This window comes from Ranitomeya variabilis, chromosome 3 (assembly GCF_051348905.1).
Source record: "Ranitomeya variabilis isolate aRanVar5 chromosome 3, aRanVar5.hap1, whole genome shotgun sequence".
NCBI lineage: Eukaryota > Metazoa > Chordata > Amphibia > Anura > Dendrobatidae > Ranitomeya > Ranitomeya variabilis.
In genome coordinates this window covers 28,899,771-28,920,488 of record NC_135234.1, presented here as the reverse complement: position 1 = coordinate 28,920,488, position 20,718 = coordinate 28,899,771, and the positions used below count along the sequence as shown (strand labels likewise).

The 20,718-nt window shown below is 45.4% G+C and overlaps 1 protein-coding gene across 1 annotated transcript in view; it reads left to right on the top strand.

Moving 5' to 3' along the window:
- The window catches only part of PCP4 (Purkinje cell protein 4), an 88,539-nt gene that overhangs the window by 20,661 nt on the left and 47,160 nt on the right, over positions 1-20,718 (top strand). The window contains exon 2 of the mRNA XM_077299385.1: positions 19,862-19,913. Within this exon, the coding sequence (XP_077155500.1) occupies positions 19,862-19,913 (52 nt within the window). The remainder of the gene's footprint in view (positions 1-19,861; positions 19,914-20,718) is intronic.

The window sequence follows — 20,718 nt, the reverse complement described above, 5'->3', positions numbered from 1 at the left end:
TCCACTTCAGTAATAGACCTCTGACACTGTGCATGGGGAGGCTGGAAGAAGTCCTGTGGCTGCCATTATCCCGCTACAGTCTATAGAAAAGTTAGGACGCTTCTTGATAAAAAAAAAAGTTCATACTTGTTAATATTAGGAATACGATTTAAAGGATTATTCCCATAACAGAAAGTAATGTTATATTGTAAATGTCTTCTACTGATTGATGGGATCTGACCGTCAAGACCCCAAGGATAAAGGGGACACGGGATCAGCTCAACATTGCAGCCCCTATAAGTCTTTTCCTGTAACCACTCTTCTTATCACCATTAAGGAGGGGAAATGTAACACAATGACACACCCTACTACCACTACCTGTCCTCAACGAGCCCTACTACCACTACCTGCAGTCCATGAGCCCTACTACCACTACCTGTCCTCCATGAGCCCTGCTTCCACTGCCTGTCCTTAATGAGCCCTACTACCATTACCTGTCCTATACGAGCCCTACTACCATTACCTGTCCTCAACGAGTCCTACTACCATTACCTCTCCTCAATGAGCCCTACTACCATTACCTGTCCTACACAAGCCCTACTACCATTACCCATCCTACACGAGCCCTACTACCATTACCTGTCCTCAACAAGCCCTACTACCACTACCTGTCCTCCATGAGCCCTACTACCATTACCTGTCCTACACAAGCCCTACTACCATTACCCATCCTACACGAGCCCTACTACCATTACCTGTCCTCAATAAGCCCTACTACCACTACCTGTCCTCCATGAGCCCTACTACCATTACCTGTCCTACACAAGCCCTACTACCATTACCCATCCTACACGAGCCCTACTATCATTACCTGTCCTCAATGAGCCCTACTACCGTTACCTGTCCTCCATGAGCCCTACTACCATTATCCGTCCTCCATGAGCCCTACTACCATTACCTGTCCTCAATGACCCCTACTACCACTACCTGTACCTAATGAGCCCTACTACCATTACCTGTCCTACACGAGCCCTATTACCATTACCTGTCCTCAATGAAGCCTACTACCGTTACCTGTCCTTCGTGAGCCCTACTACAATTACTTGTCCTCCATGAGCCCTGCTACCATTTCCTGTCCTCCACAAGCCCTACTACCATGACCTGACCTCAATCAGGCCTACAACCATTACCTGTCCTCCATGAGCCCTACTACAATTACCTGTCCTTCATGAGCCTTACTACTATTACCTGTCCTCCATGAGCCCTACTACTATTACCTGTCCTCCATGAGCTCTACTAAAATTACCTGTCCTCAATGAGTCCTATTACCATTACCTGTCCTCTAAGGCACGGTTCACATTGCGTTGGTGCAGTCCGTTCAACGCATGCGTTAAACGGACTGCACCAATTCTAGTGCCTTCTAAAGATCGGGTTGTGCGATCCCGATAGCGCAGATGATCCACCTACGCTATCGGTGACGGACCCGGAAACGCTGCAGCCCGCATCCGAGGGTCCATCACAGAATGACAACACATCGCTAACGCATGACGATTATGACATGCGTTAGTGATGAGCTACATAGTGGCAGTCAATGGGTGCGCTAACACATCCATTACATAGCGTTAGTGCCGCTGTATAATGGATGCCGTCAGCGCATTGCCATTGACACAATGTGAACCTAGCCTAAGAGCCCTACTACCTTTACCTGTCATCCATGAACCCTACTAACATTCCCTGTCCTCCATGAGCCCTACCATCATTACCTATCCTCCATGAGCCCTACTAACATTTCCTGTCCTCCATGAGCTTTACTACCATTACTTGTACTCTATCAGCTCTTCTGTCATTCCCTGTCCTCCATGTGCCCTACTACCATGACACGTCCTCAATGAGCCTTACTACCATTCCCTGTCCTCCATGAGCCCTACTAACATTTCCTGTCCTCCATGAGCTTTACTACCATTACTTGTACTCTATGAGCTCTTCTGCCATTCCCTGTCCTCCATGAGCCCTACTACCATGACCTGTCCTCAATGAGCCTTACTACCATTACTTGTCCTCTATGAGCCCTACTATAATTTCCTGTCCTCCGTGAGCCCTACTACCATTACCTGTCTTCCATAAGCCCTACTACCATTCCCTGTCCTCCATGAGCCCTACTACCATTCCCTGACCTCCATGAGCCCTACTACCATTCCCTGTCCTCCATGAGCTCTACTACCATTACTTGTCCTCTATGAGCCCTATCATTTCCTGTCCTCCGTAAGCCACACTACCATTCCTTGTCCTTCATGAGCCCTTCTACCATTACCTGTCCTCTATGAGCCCTACTACCATAACCTGTCCTCCATGAGCCCTACTACCCTAATCTGTTCTCCATGAGCCCTACTACCGTTACCTATCCTCTATGAGCCCTACTACCATGACCTCTCCTCAATAAGCTCTACTACATTCCCTGTCCTTCATGAGCCCTACCTACCATTCCCTGTCCTCCATGAGCCCTACTATCATTCCCTGTCCTCATGAGCCCTACTACCATTACCTGCCCTCCATGAGCCTGTATTGCTAATCCCTATACTCCAAACCATCTAGACATAGAAATGTTTGCCTGTGGCTGGTGGCCACTTACATGTGGTTCCCATGGAGTAGAGCATGGTGCTGGAGCAGGAGCGAGCAGGTGCAGTGGTGCACTATGTAATCTGGTTCCCTCATATATCAGGAGAATACGGTTCCTTCATTCTTGTGTAAGACCGACAGAGCACTACTCTGATGAAACGCTGCCCCATTGTAGGCTACGAAGGATAGGTAATCAATATCGGATCGGTGGAGGTCAGACACCTGGCACACCGCCCGATCAGCTAACACCGAGGTGGTTGGATGTACACTGTATACCGATCTTGCAACAGCACAATTCCATGCACTGTGTTGTGGCCGTTATCGGGTACTGCATCTCAGCTCCTATTGAAGTGAATGTGATCTGAGCTCCTCTACCCAAGAACAGACACCACACAGTGTCCGGAGGTGTTGCCTTCTGTCTCCATCCACTGTGTGCTCCCGGAAGCTGCAGGACCTACAAACAGCTAATTGTGGGTGTGCTGGATGTCGGACCCCCACCAATCTGATATTAATGGGTTATTAATGTTAAGTCCTAGACGACATCTTCAACTTTTATGATGGACTAGAAAAAAGATGTGCACCCCTTCCCGAAAGGAAGAGTCACCACTTCACAATAGAGCAGGGCTCCAATAGAGGTCATCCTTCCACCACCTCCATATGTCATTTGATGAAAGATGAGATCTCGTTTAACCCCTTCTCAATGTAGGAGGTAATAGTACTTCCTATAGAGTATTCCCATGTATGGAGCAGGAGCAGGAGCTGAGCCGGCACCATACACGGTAGATGTCGGCTGTATTATACAGCCCGCACCTACTTCTAACAGCAGCGACTGGAGCTAGCTCAGATCGCTGGTGTCTAACTAATTAAATACTATTATCGATCACTGGCAGAGGCATTTAAATGGTCCAATTGCACATCCGTAAAAGTCCAATCTATCAAACTATAAGATGAATGAATCCGTATAAATCATGCCGTAAAGAAAGAAGAGACTTTCCGGATGCCGGCCATCTCTAAAAAAAAATGCAATAGAAAGTTATCAAAACGTCTTATGTACCCCAAAGTGGGACCAATGAAAAAAAAAAAACTACGCCGTCATAATGAATTTACGGGAAAATGGTGGTACAATCTATTTTTTAAAGGTTCTGCGTTCTTTTTAGAAATTTTCACATTTATCTTTAACATTTACATAAAAAAAACACAAAAGGTATACAAGTTTGGTACCAAACATTTTTACTACACGATGAATGCCGTGAAAATAAATAATGGTGGAATTGCTTTTTTTCCACCATTTTAATGCACATATATATATATATATATATATATATATATATATATATATATATATATATATATATATATATATATATATATATATATATATATATATATAATTTTTGTGTTTTCCAATAGATCTTACGGTAAAATTAGCGGTGCCATTCACAGCTATGGCTTATACGGCACTGATGATGAAATTCTCTATATAATGGGAGAAATTGAAAAAAAAAATGTTGTGGCTCTTGGAAGAAAGGGAGAAAATAAGACGAGGTGGTAAGGGGTTAAACACGCATTAGCCCCCTGCAGACGGGCACAAATGGACGTTGGCGCACACTTCCATGGGGTGATAATGGGGCAGTTTTGCAGCACTTCCATCACGGTGCTTGCAGAATCAGTGGAGACATGAGTCACTGGCGTACCGGTGCCATTTATCCTCGGCTTTAGGAGTTTTTTCGCATTTTCCTTAGTTATTCAGCGCCTGAATGATGCTAAATTGCCTCACAGCATGGACTCTGGGAGATCTATCGCTGCCGAGGACGCGGACTCTGAAAGGATGGAGGCTTTGTATGGGAATTAGCAGGGAAGGAGTCGTGCTGTCGCTCAGCGGCCGCTCGCACGGGAGGACGCAGAGCGGAGAACAGAATGTGACGGCTATAATGACAGCCAGGTCTCCAGCGTGGGACAGAGCGAGCGCGTCCGATGCCACACACCGTACCCTGATGGATGACGCATCATGACGGGATGTTCATTCACATTCCATGCTGTGATTCAGCCACACTTCTAAGTCACTCTGGCAAAAAAAAAAATGTGTAAAATTGCCTGTGGTGCATATACCAGTCTAGTATGACCCGATTACCTTACTCTGTAACTTGTTTTCCACTCTTTTTGAGCAGGAGGTTTTTCATCAGCATTCAGTCAGCACAATAGGTGCTGACGCTTCCTCTTATTGACTTCCCAACATGCACTGTTTCTGCGTTAGTCCAATGGTTTACCTGCCCTAAACTGAAAATCCTCCTGTTTATTATTCATTTATTTAATTTGATAGACAGGAAACCAAGAGCAGAGAGATCAAGAGTCCCCACACTTGCTGCACAGAGACCCTCTTCTTGTTTTCCGTCTCTGCTGCTAATGACAGATTACGCTTTACAACAGGCAGTGAACAGCGAGCGAGACGGAAGGGAGACACCTAGTGGTTGCATTGTGAATTGCTTCTTTGAGGGTCAGAAGTTGGCTGATAACAGTGAGCATTTAACACTAAAGATTGTATCCTGCTTAACCCTTTAAGTACCCGGATATTTTTTATTTTTAGATTTTGGTTTTTTTTCCCCTCTCCTTGTTCCAAGAGCTGTAACTTTTTTATTTTTCCATCGTCATAGCCGTATGGGAGCTTGTTTTTTTTTTTGCAGAACGAGTTTCAGGACTTGGACCTGCAATTTCTTTATTTTTGAAAGGGGATAACGGGATGATTAAAATTTTTTGATATTTTTTATTAAAACAAATATTTTGTTAGTCCCCTCAGGGGACTTGAAGTTGCTATTATTTGAGCAGTATATAGTGTAATTCATGGCCATAGGGTGAGGATTTAGATGGCAGCCATAGGAGCCTTCACTAAGCCCCCAGCTGCAATGATAACCCACCAGCTCCCTGAGATCAAGTCACGATCAGTGATTGACTGCGGTCAGATCAAAATAGTTAAACTGCAGCGATCAAACCAAGCTGGTGGCTGCAGGCTGGTGGCGGATATGTAAGATGGTCGTCATCTGTCTGGTGTGATGTCCTCTTCATACCGCCACTAGTGACCTATGATGAAAATGCATGTCATAGTTCATTAAGGCGTTAATTCTTGGGCATTTTTTTGTCCATTAAATGATTACAACTGATGGATCTTTGATTTTGCATCTTTTTTTTCCATCACAGATTTTCTGATACAGAGCTCCAAACCCCCTGCACACGCATAATTAAATGATAAAATTTGGCCTGGCTGCAGCCACCACAAGAGGGCGCTCACTGCTGCACGATACAGTCGCTTCAACTGTAGAAAAAATGTAGCAAGTGTCACAGTCTCTGATTGATCACTGATGGCCAGGCATCTTCCTAAGGCTACTTTCACACATCAGTTTTTTGCTGTCAGGCAGGATCCGTTGTTTTTGCAAAAAAACGGATCTGGTGCACAATGTGAAAAACTGATGCAACGGTTCCATTTTTTTGCTGGATTAGTTTTTGTGTTTTTGTTTTTTTCAATTAACCGGGGATACAGTTTGGATGAGAGCGAGAGAGACTTGGAATCTACAATTCCATTTCTGGGCATGTGCAGATTGGAAAAACGGAATCCGTCGCCGGAATCCGTCCATGATGGATTCCGGCGCCATAGGCTTCCATTACAAGAAAAGCCGGATGGCGCCGGATCAGGCGCTGTCCGTTTTTTCGTCGGACACAAAAAATGTTCATCTGTACGTTTTCTCCGGCCGCCGGATCAGGAATTTTTACCGGATCCGGCAAAACAACGGACAAAACGGAAGGCCATCAGGCGCAATCCGACGCTAATACAAGTCTATGGGGAAAAAACGGATTCGGCGGGGTCATTTGCGGGATCCGTTTTTTTTTCTAAATTCGCCTGATTGCGCCTGACGGCGAAAAACGGATGTGTGAAAGTAGCCAAAAGGAAGCTACTCAGTGGCGAGACTCTGAATTGTGGGGTTGTACCAGCTTCTCATCTAAGGATGGCCTGTGTCTGCAATCTCTCTTTCTCTTCCTTCTTCTTTCTTTCTCTTTTTCTCATTATTTTTCTCTCCATCTCTTTCTTTTTTCTCTTCCTTCCTCTTTCCCTCCCTCCATTTCTTTCTATCTCTTTATTCTTCTAGCTCTATTCATTCCTTCCATTTTCTTTCTTTTTTTATTTGTTTTATTTTTCTTCCTTCCTGCCTCCCTTTCTAGCTTTCTCCCTATAGCTTTCTTTCTTCTCTCTCTCTCTCCTCCATTCTTTCCTTTCTTGCTTCCTACCTTTCTCTTTTTCTCTCTCTATATATCTTTTTTCTTCTCTCGCTATTCCTTCCTTCCATTTTTCTTTCTTTTTTTTTCATTTGTTCTCTTTCTTTTTCTTTCTTCCTTCTTTCCTTCCTGCCTCCCTTTCTAGCTTTCTCCCTATATCTTTCTTCTCTCTCTCCTCCTTTCTTTCCTTTCTTCCTCCTACCTTTCTTTTTCTCTCTATATATTTTTTCTTCTCTATTTCTTCCTTCTATTTTTCTTTCTTTTTTATTTGTTTTCTTTCTTTCTTTTTTTCTTCCTTCTTTCCTTCCTGCCTCCCTTTCTAACTTTCTCCCTATAGTTCTTTCTTTCTTCTATCTCTCCTCCTTTCCTTTCTTCTTTCCTAACTTTCTTTTACTCTCTATATATTTTTTTCTTCTCTATTTCTTCCTTCCATTTCTCTCTCATTTTTCATTTGTTTTTTCTTTCTTTCTTTTTCTTCCTTCTCTCCTTCCTGCCTCCCTTTCTAGCCTTCTCCCTATAGCTTTCTTTCTTCTCTCTCTCCTCCTTTCTTTCCTTCCTGCCTCCCTTTCTAGCTTTCTCCCTATATCTTTCTTTCTTCTCTCTCTCCTCTGTTCTTTCCTTTCTTCCTTCCTACCTTTCTTTTTCTCTCTCTCTATATATTTTTTCTTCTCTCTCTATTTCTTCCTTCCATTTTTCTTTCTTTTTTTCATTTGTTCTCTTTCTTTCTTTGTTACTTCCTTCTTTACTTCCTGCCTCCCTTTCTAACTTTCTCCCTATTGCTCTTTCTTTCTTCTCTCTCCTCCTTTCTTTCCTTTCTTCCTTCCTACCTTTCTTTTTCTCTCTATATATAATTTTTTCTTCTCTATTTCTTCCTTCCATTTCTCTCTCATTTTTCATTTGTTCTCTTTCTTTCTTTTTCTTCCTTCTCTCCTTCCTGCCTCCCTTTCTAGCTTTCTCCCTATAGCTCTTTCTTTCTTCTCTCTCTCCTCCTTTCTTTCCTTTCTTCCTTCCTACCTTTTTTTTCTCTCTCCATGCAGAGCTGGGAAGGCGTGGAGACCCCTCTGTGGCCATTATGAAGGAGCCCCTTTGAGCTGTCATCCTGTGGGTTGATCTGCAGCATTGCCCTCATCATTGTCAGCCGTGTGCCCATAAATCTGTATACTGCGCCCCAACCTGCGGTAACTCACCTATTAAACATTAATGTGCCCGGGAGCAGGACACAGATGACGCTTCTTCCTACCAGCTAACAAAGCTGTTTATCCTTTCGTAATGTTACCCCATGGACGTTCCTCACTTCTGCAGCGCCAGTAATTGGGAGAAGTGTCTCTTCCGGCAGTGAGAAAGCATTCTTCAGGGGAATAGGGAGATTTCCACCCCCGTACACCTGTACTGAGGCTCCATCATCCTTTTTTTCCAGATCTCATACATTCGTTCCATCGGGGATACAGGAATAGTTCATGTTTCCTGTTCTATGTAACATGGAGATTGTTTATCATAGGAAACCACCTAAATAGTAATCCCACAATGTCTGGCCGTTAGTCTGCAGAGAACCCATGAAAACCTTCTCAAGATGAGCAAACGGACGACTCGCACAAACATTTGGTGGGTGACGGTCGGTCGCAGCCTGAATCATTTTATAACCAGTAAACATAGAAGCTTTCAAGTGTAATGGATGAGAAGGCTTGTAGTCAAACGCCAACAGTTGGGGCCCAGCGTGCAAGTCTGACTCTGCCAAAGCATGGCCAAGCCTCCTCCTCTCTGACCTAGGCCGTGACAAAAAAAACTAGGAAACAAATGGAAACTGACAAAGGGGAGGGAGTAAGGAAGAAATGAGCACCTACGGGACCCAACACCAGAGAGGCAGAGCCAGGTGTCTCGCTCTGTATCAATAGCCAGCGTAAGGTGGTGCAATAAAACATTATTATTATTATTATACCATTGGCCCAGCGTGGGGAGCCAAACTATCCTTTATAGGATAATCGTTTACAGCTGTATCACCCCTTAAAACTGCCTCCATGGTCAGGGTGTCAGGTAGTTCTCACCTCAATATGGCGCATTGCTGGGAGCTGTGGTGGGATGCAGGAGGGTCTTCCTCTTCTGCCAGGTATCGACTCGGGAAACTCGTGATCACAAGCCGTATACACTCACAAGAGATAAGGCTGGAACAATTAACAGGTTTATTTATAAAGCGGATAAATGGTGAATATGGTAAGGGGAATAGCAAGTAACAATAAAACAAATAGTATTACACAATCTACAAGTACAAATGCAAAATAGGGTTTGGCAGTTAACCTGAATATTAAGGATGACGCTTCCCCTTTAAATCGCAACAACCACACTCCTAACTAATACTGATTAAACTATAAATGGCTGCATCAATGGAAACAACACAGTTCAATGTTGGGGCCCAATTGTCGCCGGTGATGGTGCGCCGGCAGAGTCAATTGGTGCATGTAATGCCATAGGAACAAGATCCCCTCCACAGATGGTTCTACTATAACTCCAAGTGTATTGAACCACAAGTCCCAGCAATTCTCCCTTATAAATAGCTCTTATATAATTGTTCCCAGTTGAACCACAAGTCCCAGGCTGGCCATTGATACAGGCTGGTACATGTGGTGCTGATCCCACAAGATATTTAGGAAGTCGTCCTGACTTGCTATGTTATGTGGAGATGTAGAGTACAACTTTAAGCTTGCTGAGGGCCAGTACGAGACTCTACTGGCCCCCTTCCTCATCTGCCTTTTTTTCGAACTCCTGCTCTTTGGGCACTGGCGAGCCCCATGATTGGCACTGCCACAGACAAAACACTCATCTGATTTTGCATCTTGTACTCAACTATGGTCATCACTCATCAATTTCAAAGGTTGTTGTTGGCTCTTGAAAGTTCACTCAACAATTTGCTTTAGATGCCCTACCTCCATACCCTGGGCACTTAGGAGTTGGGCAATCTGTTCCCCTTGCTTCTCAATGACCTTCAGAATTTCTCCCTCTCGCTGGCTTGGCTTGGGATTCACAGTGACAGCAGCCACTTGCTTGGTCACTTGTTCTCTTGCTGCCTGGATGGCTGACTCTTGACACACTTACTTAAGTAGCTGATGGAAGGATCGGGGAATCTGCTCTTTGTCACAACACCTCAGTCGTTGAGCTGTTGAATCATGAGTCAGAGGTCCTTGTAGCACTTGATCCAGACAACACTGATCAACTTGTCCAGGACTACGGCTAAGTTCACACTTGCGTGTGGCTCGTCTGTGGATGGCTGCGTACGTCCTCCCTTAAGCTCTGCCAATGCTCTGCCTACTTCCGCATGCTTCCTGCGTACCTATCTTTAACATTGGGTACGCAGGGACATGCGTTGTATGCGGATGCGTGCAGATGCGGCGTTTTCAAGTGCCCGCCGACCGCACGGGAACGCAACTTTTTGCATTTTGCATTTTGGGCACGTCAAAACAACACATCCGCACACAATGCATGTCCCTGCATACTCAATGTTAAAGATAGGTATGCAAGACGATGCAGGACGCATGTGGAAATAGGCGGAGTGTAGGCAGAGCTGAAGGGAAGATGTTACGCAGCCATCCGCAGACCAGCCACATGCAAATGTGAACTTAGCCTAAGTCCGTCCTTGGTTAGTATATTCCATGCACCAACTTATCCAGTCAATAGAGGTAATCTGACATCTTCTCACCACAGGCCTGATAAGTGGTTCAGAGTTTATAAAGGAGATCCATGGCATCCTCTGGGGACTGAAAAGCATTTTCTAGAGTAGTCAGTTAACGCTCTGTAGAACCTCTTCATCATATGCATCAGTGAGTTCACCACATACTTCAAAACTTCGTTCTGCTGTGAAGCTCATCTCCCCACACCACATGGACACTTGTGCTGCAGTTGACATTTCCATAATGGCTGTACTTGTCTTGATGTCAGCAGTGCCTCCACTGTAACAACCCTTTAAGCTGCCTCTGTGGGAAGGGTGTTTGTTAGTTCTCACCTTAATATGGCGCAGTGACTCCACCCGAATCTTGCTGGGAGCTGTAGTGGGATGCAGGAGGGTCTTCCTTTTCTGCCAAGGGTCGACTCAGTAAACCCATGTCCACACTCCCTATACACTCACAAGAGATAAGGTTGGAACAATTAACAGGTTTATTTATAACGCGGATAAATGGTTAATACGGTAAGGGGGATAGCAAGTAACAATAAAACACATAGTATTACACAATCTACAAGTACAAATGTAATATAGGGCTTTGCAGTTAACCTAAATGTTAGTAATGACACATCCCCTTTAAATCGCAACAAGCTCACTCCAAACTTGTTACACTATGAATGGCTGCAACAATGGAAACAACACAGTTCAATGTTGGGGCCAGCTTGCCACAGGTGATGGCGCGCTGGCAGAGTCCATTGGTGCACACAAGTCCCAGCAAGCTACTCAGTCCTTGATGTGGCAGTTCTGTAGTCACACAGGGTTCCAATCTGGAACTTCAGGATTCAGTTGCTTAGTGATATAATGCAGAGTTCTTCTCCATGATGGGAAGCCAGAAGGAGTGGGCAACCCCGGGCAACCTGGCTGGTCTGTAGTAGTGCTCCAAGGCCTGTGCTCTAGCATGGAGCATAAGAACTATCAGTCTGCACACTGTGCTCTCCTTCTGGATACCTGCTGTCTCCTCTCAGTAATGGCTGACAACCCTCATGTCCTCTGGTACTGTCTCCTCCTCCCTTCTTCCGTCTCTTCTTGCTCAGCCAATCAGCCCTGCCCACTGCTGCTACTACTCCTCTTCCAGGTTGCCAAGGCAATGCAGCTAAGCAGGGATTACGCTGTCTGCTCCTATCAGACTCAGTTTCTCTGCACCAGTCTCCCCTTGCAGGGGTTACATAGGGGTTATGTCATCAGTGACGAAGCCTGGAAGATCACAAGATACATGGCTGGGTAGCTGATACTGGTGGTCCAGTGCTACTAGTTGGGGATCTGTTTGTTTTAGTGGGAGCGACATAGCAGTTACTGTAGTTTGAACTCTGATTCAGTTACTGGGAGTTTTGTGGTTATTATTGGTTGCCCCATATTTGCTACTGGGAGCTCTGTGGCTGTTATTGGAAGCTCTGTGGCTGTTACTGGGAGCTCTGTGGCTGTTACTGGGAGCTCTGTGGCTGATACTGGGAGCTTTGTGGCTGTTATTGGAAGCTCTGTGGCTGTTATTGGAAGCTCTGTGGCTGTTACTGGGAGCTCCGTGGCTGTTAATAGGAGCTCTGCAGCTGATACTGGGAGCTCCGTGGCTGTTATTGGAAGCTCCATGGCTGTTACTGGGAGCTCCGTGGCTGTTACTGGGAGCTCTGTGGCTGTTATTGGAAGCTCCGTGGCTGTTACTGGGAGCTCTGTCAAAGAGTTATATCACAATTTTGCTTTGTTGGAGGTCATAGAGCTTGGGCCAGTGGCGTAACTAGAGTCCAATGAGCCTCTGTGCAAAATTTGGACCTGTGCCACCCCTGCATGTTGGCCGGATGTATAGGTCCCTGTAGCATTCTAAATCCTATAAAGACATATGTGTTACCCCATTATGTAGTAATGTGCCCCATCCTGGTTCCCTTCCTAGCTTATATGTCCCCCATCCTGATATATATGTCCCCTTTCTTAGTATATATGTCTCCCTCCCTGGGTTCCTTCCTTTTAATATGTCTTCCATCCTGGTTCCCTTCCTGATATATGTTCCCAATCCTGGGCTCCTTCATGGTACATATGTCTCCCATCCTAGTGTATATGTCCCCCATTCTGAGCCCCTTCCTGATATATGTCCCCCATCCTGGGCCCCTTTTTAGTATATATGTTCTTCGTTCTGCCTCGGCATAAAAAAACCCCAGAAGAGCAAAAAAAAACAATTCTTCTCATCTTCCTCAGCTCCCTCAATGTGCCGCATCCTCTTCTGTAGCAGGAGCAGAGGCCGGCAGCTGACTTCAGTGTGCCTGCTTTGGTGTCACTTCCATGCAATGCCAATGTCTGGCACGCCAATGTCAGCTGCCCGTCACTCTCTGATTGGCTGATGTCATGTACGGCAGCCAGGGAGGGTCCCTCCTCTGCCATACTCTTCAGCTGAATGTCCGTCCTCGGACCCACAGTAGGCCCTGGGGTCAGCAGGCACTCCTCCACCTCCCGTCACGGTTGCACCCTCTTTGGCTGCGATCACTACTCCCCTGACTGGCACCCCACCAATCACTGGGACAAAATAACTTTTTAAAATGCAATGTCTTCTGCTTTTAGCTCAGATCGTACTTATCATAGAGGTAAATCACGAGACTGCGGTTGGGACCTTACGAGAGGAGGCCAATACTTGGTCATTTTATCGTTTTCATTAATAAATGGTGAGACGCTGCTGTCCTGGGAGCCAAAACCTAGAAAGTTTGATGTTTGTTATTGGGGCCCCTTCTCTTTTTGTGGACTCCACTGGTTTTAGCTCCAGTAATCTGCATTTTCTATGACTTTGTGGACAGTTCTTTTAACTCCAGCATTTGGGAGTAACAAATAAAGATGCTGAAGGCTCAAAAAGTCTAATAACTCTGCGTCTTTCTTTGCCCCTGGTGCCCAGCTGGCATTATCTCTGAATGACCTCCTGTTACTGGAGGAAGATGAGGCTCCTGAAGCTCAGATCTCCTGTCATCTTGCGCCCACTTCTTTTCCTGATCAGCAGCCCTTTCTCTTTGCTGCCAGCGCTTTGTTATGAAATATACCAGCTGATGCAATCTCCTCAATGGACGGCAGCGAGCCACAATGTGCCCTCGCTCTATCCATCTGACATGTGGATGCATTACTCTAGATAAGTAGATGGGCATCAAGGAGAGTGTGGGTTGGCTACAACCTCAAGCAAATGAAAAACCATACGACGACATCTCCATTATACTGAAAAAGGACTTTATCACCAAAACATCACATCAATATCCAAAGTGTGCACAAGAAAGTATTAAAAGTGGATAAAACCGGCACTGAGACACCTACATCGCAGAAAAGAAATATCACATGAAGGCTCAATAAGTCTATTTTGTTTGCCCCTGGTGCCCAGTATTATCTCTGAATGACCTCCTGTTATTGGAGGAAGATGTGGCCACTTTGCAGTAACTGGGAGCTCTGTAGTGTTACTTGGGACTCTGGAGCCATTACTTGAAGCTCTGGAGCTGTTGGTTAGGACTCTTCACAGTTACAGTGGGGAAAAAAAGTATTTAGTCAGCCACCAATTGTGCAAGTTCTCCCACTTAAAAAGATGAGAGAGGCCTGTAATTGACATCATAGGTAGACCACAACTATGAGAGTCAAAATGAGAAAATAAATCCAGAAAATCACCTTGTCTGATTTGGTAAGATTTATTTGCAAATTATGGTGGAAAGTAAGTATTTGGTCATTAACAAAAGTTCATCTCAATATTTTGTTCTATATCCTTTGTTGGCAATGACAGAGGTCAAACGTTTTCTGTAAGTCTTCACAAGGTTGGCACACACTGCTGGTGGTATGTTGGCCCATTCCTCCATGCAGATCTCCTCTAGAGCAGTGATGTTTTGGGCCTGTCGCTGGGCAACACGGATTTTCAACTCCCTCCAAAGGTTTTCTATGGGGTTGAGATCTGGAGACTGGCTAGGTCACTCCAGGACCTTGATATGCTTCTTATGAAGCCACTCCTTCGTTGCCCTGGCCGTGTGCTTGGAATCATTATCATGCTGAAAGACCCATCCACATTTCATCTTCAATTCCCTTGCTGATGGAAGGAGGTTTGCACTCAAAATCTCACGATACATGGCCCCATTCATTCTTTCATGTACATGGATCAGTCGTCCTGGTCCCTTTGCAGAGAAACAGACCCAAAGCATGATGTTGCCACCCCCATGCTTCACAGTAGGTGTGGTGTTCTTTGGATGCAACTCAGCATTCTGTCTCCTCCAAACACGATGAATTTTGTTTCTACCAAACAGTTCTACTTTGGTTTCATCAGACCATATGACATTCTCCCAATACTCTTCTGGACAATCCAAACACTCTCTAGCAAACTTCAGATGGGCCCGGACATGTACTGGCTTAAGCAGTGGGACATGTCTGGCACTGCAGGATTTGAGTCCCTGGTGACGTAGTGTGCTACTGATGGTAGTCCATGTTACGGTGGTCCCAGCTCCATGCAGAAGAAAAAAATTTGGCACTCTCAAATATCATGCAGAAATCAAGATTTAAAGTTTTATTATTGATCCACTGTTGCCAAAAAATCATTGACGTTTCAGCCAATACCTAGGCCTTCATCAGAACCATTTATCTTCAGTGTACATGGATCGCTTGATCAAGTGTTAAGCAAGTGATGTCGCATACTGGTGTACGTTGGGTAATGGCACTTGACGTGCAGGAGAAGGTAGAGACCTTTCCCAGCTCTATGCAGGTCATTCACTAGTTCCCCCCATGTGGTTCTGGGATTTTTGCTTATCATTCTTGTGATCATTTTGACCCAACAGGGTGAGATCTTGCGTGGAGCCCCAGATCAATGGAGATTATCAGTGGTCTTGTATGTGGAGCACCCCCAGACGCAGGGCCGCGGGGTACTCGGTACCGGGCTTCTCTGTCTCAGTTCTGGGGTTGTCACGGTGGCTAGACCCGGTCCGTGACCCTGCTAAGGGGCGTCCAATGAAAGTTGTAAGTGGTGGTGCAGGTCGCGAATGATAACGAGGACACAGGGTTGCAGTCTTTTTACCTCTTTACTGAAGGCTTCAAGGTCCTCAATCCAGAGCGCTGCTAACAGGGCTGGCTGAGACCGGCCGGTCCGATGGCACCTCCAGAGTTCCCTTTGCAGGTGGAAATCTGTGCCTACCTTGTAGCGCCTGTGTGTTGTAGTACTTCCCTGCTGAGCACCACGGGATAGTCCTCACAACTGTTGTGTCTGTTTCTGATGTTCCTTCCCACAACTTATATCTGTTCTGATGTTCTTCTCCGTCCCCCAGATGATATGGATAGGACACACCCGTATGACGGGTAGGCCTGGAGTTCTTCCGGGACCCTAGTGACGCCCCTCTCCCACAGTTGCCCCCTATGTCTGCTTAGGTGATTTAGGTGAGACAGCCAACCTATAATTAACTGTCCTGCTGTTGGTTTGAAGTAATGCTTGGAGCTTAATACGCTACGCGCCTCAATAGGATGTTGCCTCGATCTTACAGCACGACTCCTACTGGTGTTTTCCCCTTTTTGCTTTGATCTCGTTTCTCACTCTCCACAATAAACCTCGCTTCTTGTCCTTTCTTGAGATACCGCCGCGATGTAGTGCAGGCGCGGTTCCTTAACGTTCTTTCCTGTTCGCTAGGCCTCTGTCAGGATCCCACCCCTGACAGGGACCCCCCTGAATCTTCCCCTGCAACAGGATGTTGCCTGGTTCCAACCCAGTCAGCTTCTGTTCTAACTTTCTATCTAACCCCCAGTTTTACCAGATTGTGAGGAGTGGCCTAATACATAGCGCTCTTAGCTCCCCCTGGAGGCCAGACTATGAAGTGTATTGGTGTCTGTGATACCTGGTCAGGTGAACTCCTTCAGTGCCATCAGACGTACCATCACTCCCCTTAGCGGCGGATCATCAGTACTGCAACGACCAGGACTCTGGGGCGCTGCATATGTCTTCCATTTTCTTATTATTGCTCCCACAGTTGATTTCATCACACCAAGCTGCTTGACTATTGCAGATTCAGTCTTCCCACTGTGGTGCAGGGCTACAATTTTGTTTATGGTGTCCTTCGACAGCTCTTTGGTCTTCACCATAGTGGAGTTTGGAGTGTGACTGTTTGAGGTTGTGGACAGGTGACTTTTATGCTGATAACAAGGTACCATTACTACAGGTAATGAGTGGAGGACAGAGGAGCCTCTTAAAAAAGAGGTTACAGGTCTGTGAGAGCCAGAAATCTTGCATGTTTTTAGGTGACCAAATACTTATTTTCCACCATTATTTGCTAAATAAATCTTGCCAAATCAGACAAGGTGATTTTCTGGATTTGTTTTCTCATTTTGACTCTCATAGTTGTGGTCTACCTATGATGTCAATTACAGGCCTCTCTCATCTTTTAAGTGGGAGAATTTGCGCAATTAGTGGCTTACTAAATACTTTTTTCCCCACTGTACTTGGAGCTCTGGAGCCATTGCTGGGAGCTCTGTTGCTGCTATTAGGACTCTTTGCTGTTATCGGGAGCTCTGTAGATGTTACTTGGGGCTCTTTAGCTGCTACTTTGGACTCTGGAACCATTACTGGGAGTTCTGTGGCTGACACTTGGGGCTCTTTAACTGTTACTGGGTTCTCTGGAGCTATTACAGAGAGCTCTGTAGTTGTTACTTGGGGCACTGTAGCTGTTACTTAGGCCACTTTGTTGTTACTGGGTGCTCTGTAGTTGTTACTTTGGTCTCTTTTGTGGTTACTGGGAGCTCTGTAGCTGTTATTAGGACTCTTTGCTGTTATCAGGAGCTTTGTAGCTGTTACTTGGGACTTTTTAGCTGTCACTTGGGACTCTGGAGCCATTACTAAGAGCTATGTAGTTGCTTCTTAGGGCTCGATAGCTGTTACTGGGAGTTTTGGGGCCATAATTCAGCGCTGTATAGCTATTACTGGGAGCTCTGTAGCTGTTACTTTGAACTCTGGAGCCTTTACTGGAAGCTATGTAGCTGTTACTTGGGGTTCAGTAGCTGTTATTATGACTCTGCTGTTATTGGGAGTTCTGTAGCGGTTGCTTGGGACTCTAGCTGTTACTGGGAGCTCTGGAGCCATTACTGAGAGCTATGTAGTTACATAGTTACATAGTTACATAGTTATTGAGGTTGAAGGAAGACTTTAAGTCCATCTAGTTCAACCCATAGCCTAACCTAACATGCCCTAACATGTTGATCCAGAGGAAGGCAAAAAAAAGGCAAGTTGTTATTGGGAGTTATGTAGCTGTTACTGGGAGCTCTGGAGCAATTACCTTGTGCTATGTTATTTTACATGGACATCTGAATCTGCACACACATGGCCCTGAAAGTCAAGGGGCCACCCACATTGCAGAAAAGCAATATCACCTACTACAGGGGCGAAACGTCAAAATAAAAAAATAAATAAAACATATAATATACTATAATAACAAAATAGCAACAATTGACAATACGGAGTAACAATAAGAAAAAAGAAAATGCACATATCACTCCTGAACATGTATTATTATTATTTATTTCTATAGCACCATTGATTCCATGGTGCTGTACATGAGAAGGGGTTACATACAAATTACAGATATCACTTACAGTAAACAAACTAACAATGACAGACTGATACAGAGGGGAGAAGACCCTGCCCTTGCGGGCTTACATTCTGCAGGATTATGGGGAATGAGACAATAGGTTGAGGGTTGCAGGAGCTCCGGTGTTGGTGAGGCGGTAGCTTCGGTAGTGGTGAGGAGGCAGCGGGGTCAGTGCAGGCTGTAGGCTTTCCTGAAGAGATGGGTTTTCAGGTTCTGTCTGAAGGATCCGAATGTGGTTGATAGTCGGACGTGTTGGTGCAAAGAATTCCAGAGGATGGGGGATATTCAGGAGAAGTCTTGGAGGCGGTTGTTTGAGGAGCGAATAAGTGGGGAGGAGAGGAGGTCTTGGGAGGACCGAAGATTACGTGAGGGAAGATATCGGGAGATTAGTTCAGAGATATATGGAGGAGACAGGTTATGGATGGCTTTGTAGGTCAGTATTAGTAATTTGAACTGGATACGCTGAGGGAATGGGAGCCAGTGAAGAGATTTGCAGAGGGGGGAAGCGGAGAAGTAACGAGGAGAGAGATGAATTAGTCAGGCAGCAGAGTTAATGATGGACTGGAGAGGTGCAAGGGTGTTAGCAGGGAGGCCACAGAAAAGGATGTTGCAGTAGTTGAGGCGGGAGATGATGAGGGCATGCACAAGCATTTTAGTAGATAGACGGTTGAGGAAAGGATGGATTCTGGAGATATTTTTGAGTTGGAGGCGACAGGAGGTGGAAAGAGCTTGGATGTGTGGTTTGAAGGACAGGGCAAAGTCAAGGGTTACTCCAAGGCAGTGGACTTCCGGTACGGGGGAGAGCATGATGTCGTTAATTGCGATAGATAGGTCAGGTAAGGAACATCTATGAGATGGAGGAAAGATGATGAGTTCAGATTTGTCCACATTCAGTTTGAGGAAGCGAGAGGAGAAGAAGAAGGATATGGCTGATAGACACTCCGGGATTCTGGACAGCAGAGAGGTGATGTCTGGGCCAGAAAGGTAGATCTGAGTGTCATCAGCATAAAGGTGGTACTGGAATCCATGGGACTTTATGAGTTGTCCGAGGCCAAGTGTATAGATTGAGAAGAGTAGGGGTCCTATAACAGAGGCTTGGGGGACTCCAACAGAGAGAGGGTGGGATGAGGAGGTAGTCTGGGAGTGGGAGATGCTGAATGTGCGGTTGGAAAGGTATGAGGAGATCCAGGATAGGGCGAGGTCTTTGATGCCAAAGGAGGAGAGGATCGTAGTAGGAGGCTGTGGTCAACTGTGTCGAAAGCAGAGGACAGGTCTAGAAGGAGGAGTACAGAGTATTGTCTGTTAGCTTTGGCTGTAAGTAGGTCCTTAGTAATTTTGGTCAGGGCTGTCTCAGTTGAGTGATGGGGGCGGAAACCAGATTGTAGATTGTCAAAGAGCAAGTTAGATGAGAGGTGGGAGGAAAGTTCAGAGGTATGGAGTCCCAATGCTGGACTCTGAAGGTCTTCTGGACCTCTGTGGTGGGTTTCTAACAGGGTCAGTTGCTGTAACTACTGGAAAAGTGCTGGTGGCACACATGGGTATACAGTACCGCTGCCATATTTCTTCACGAGACAGCCACATGGTCAATAAAAGAATGTTAAAATGGAGCCTAATTAAGTCTCTTAAACTTTTTGAACTATTTTCTTATATTGTGTCACTTTACTGCTTTACATTACACTTTAGTTGCCGTTTGAATAATCAAAATAATTATTCTTGTTCCTTTTTCTTTTTCCGGATCTAGAGACAAAGTTCTGGAGCAACGAGTGTAAAAGACAAGAAATCAGGTGAAAATGGTAAGACTTTATGAATGATAGCTATGCCAACACCTAAAAAAATACCCCAAATGCTCGGGTTATTAAAGGGTAAAACTGAGCTTGTGCTGTCCCCATTCACTTTATGTAAACTTCTCAAAAAATTATCACGTAAATCCAGACATCGGATCCTGATGAAGGACAGATTAAAGTTGAAAATCTTTCCAGATATAAATTGTTCAATTCCTTATCAATGGTGAAAAGGAACCAAGATCAACTTTATCACAAATCACTCCAAATGTCAAAGTAGAAAATCAAAATTATAGAGGCATCCAATATTTTATAAAACCAACCCATAATGTGATCAATAGTGTGTATGGCCACCATGTGCCTGTACGCAACCCCGGCAATATCCAAACATGCTCCTGATGAGACGATGAATGGTTTCCTGGCCTTCTAATCCAAGACATGGATCAGGAAATAAGTGAGAACAGAGACAGTCTGTGGAGATACCTGGTACTGATATACAAGGTCCCAGAGTTTCTCAGGGAAACGTGAAGTCCGGTCAATGGCTTTATCATCCAGGAGCTGCGTACACACTCTGACCACATAAGGATGTCCTGTACCAGGAGGGACCCAGGGCCACTGCACCAGCGTCAGGTCTGATAATGGTTCTGAGCACATATCGGCGATTAGGATACTATTGTCCACAATGTGGACTTCTGCGTGACCTTCCAAGTATATGCTTTCCCAGGCCATCACCGACCTTCTGCCAAACCGATCATGGTGGATGATGTCGCAGGCAGCATTACATTCATCGCTTGTCTCCAGACTCTCTCACATGTGT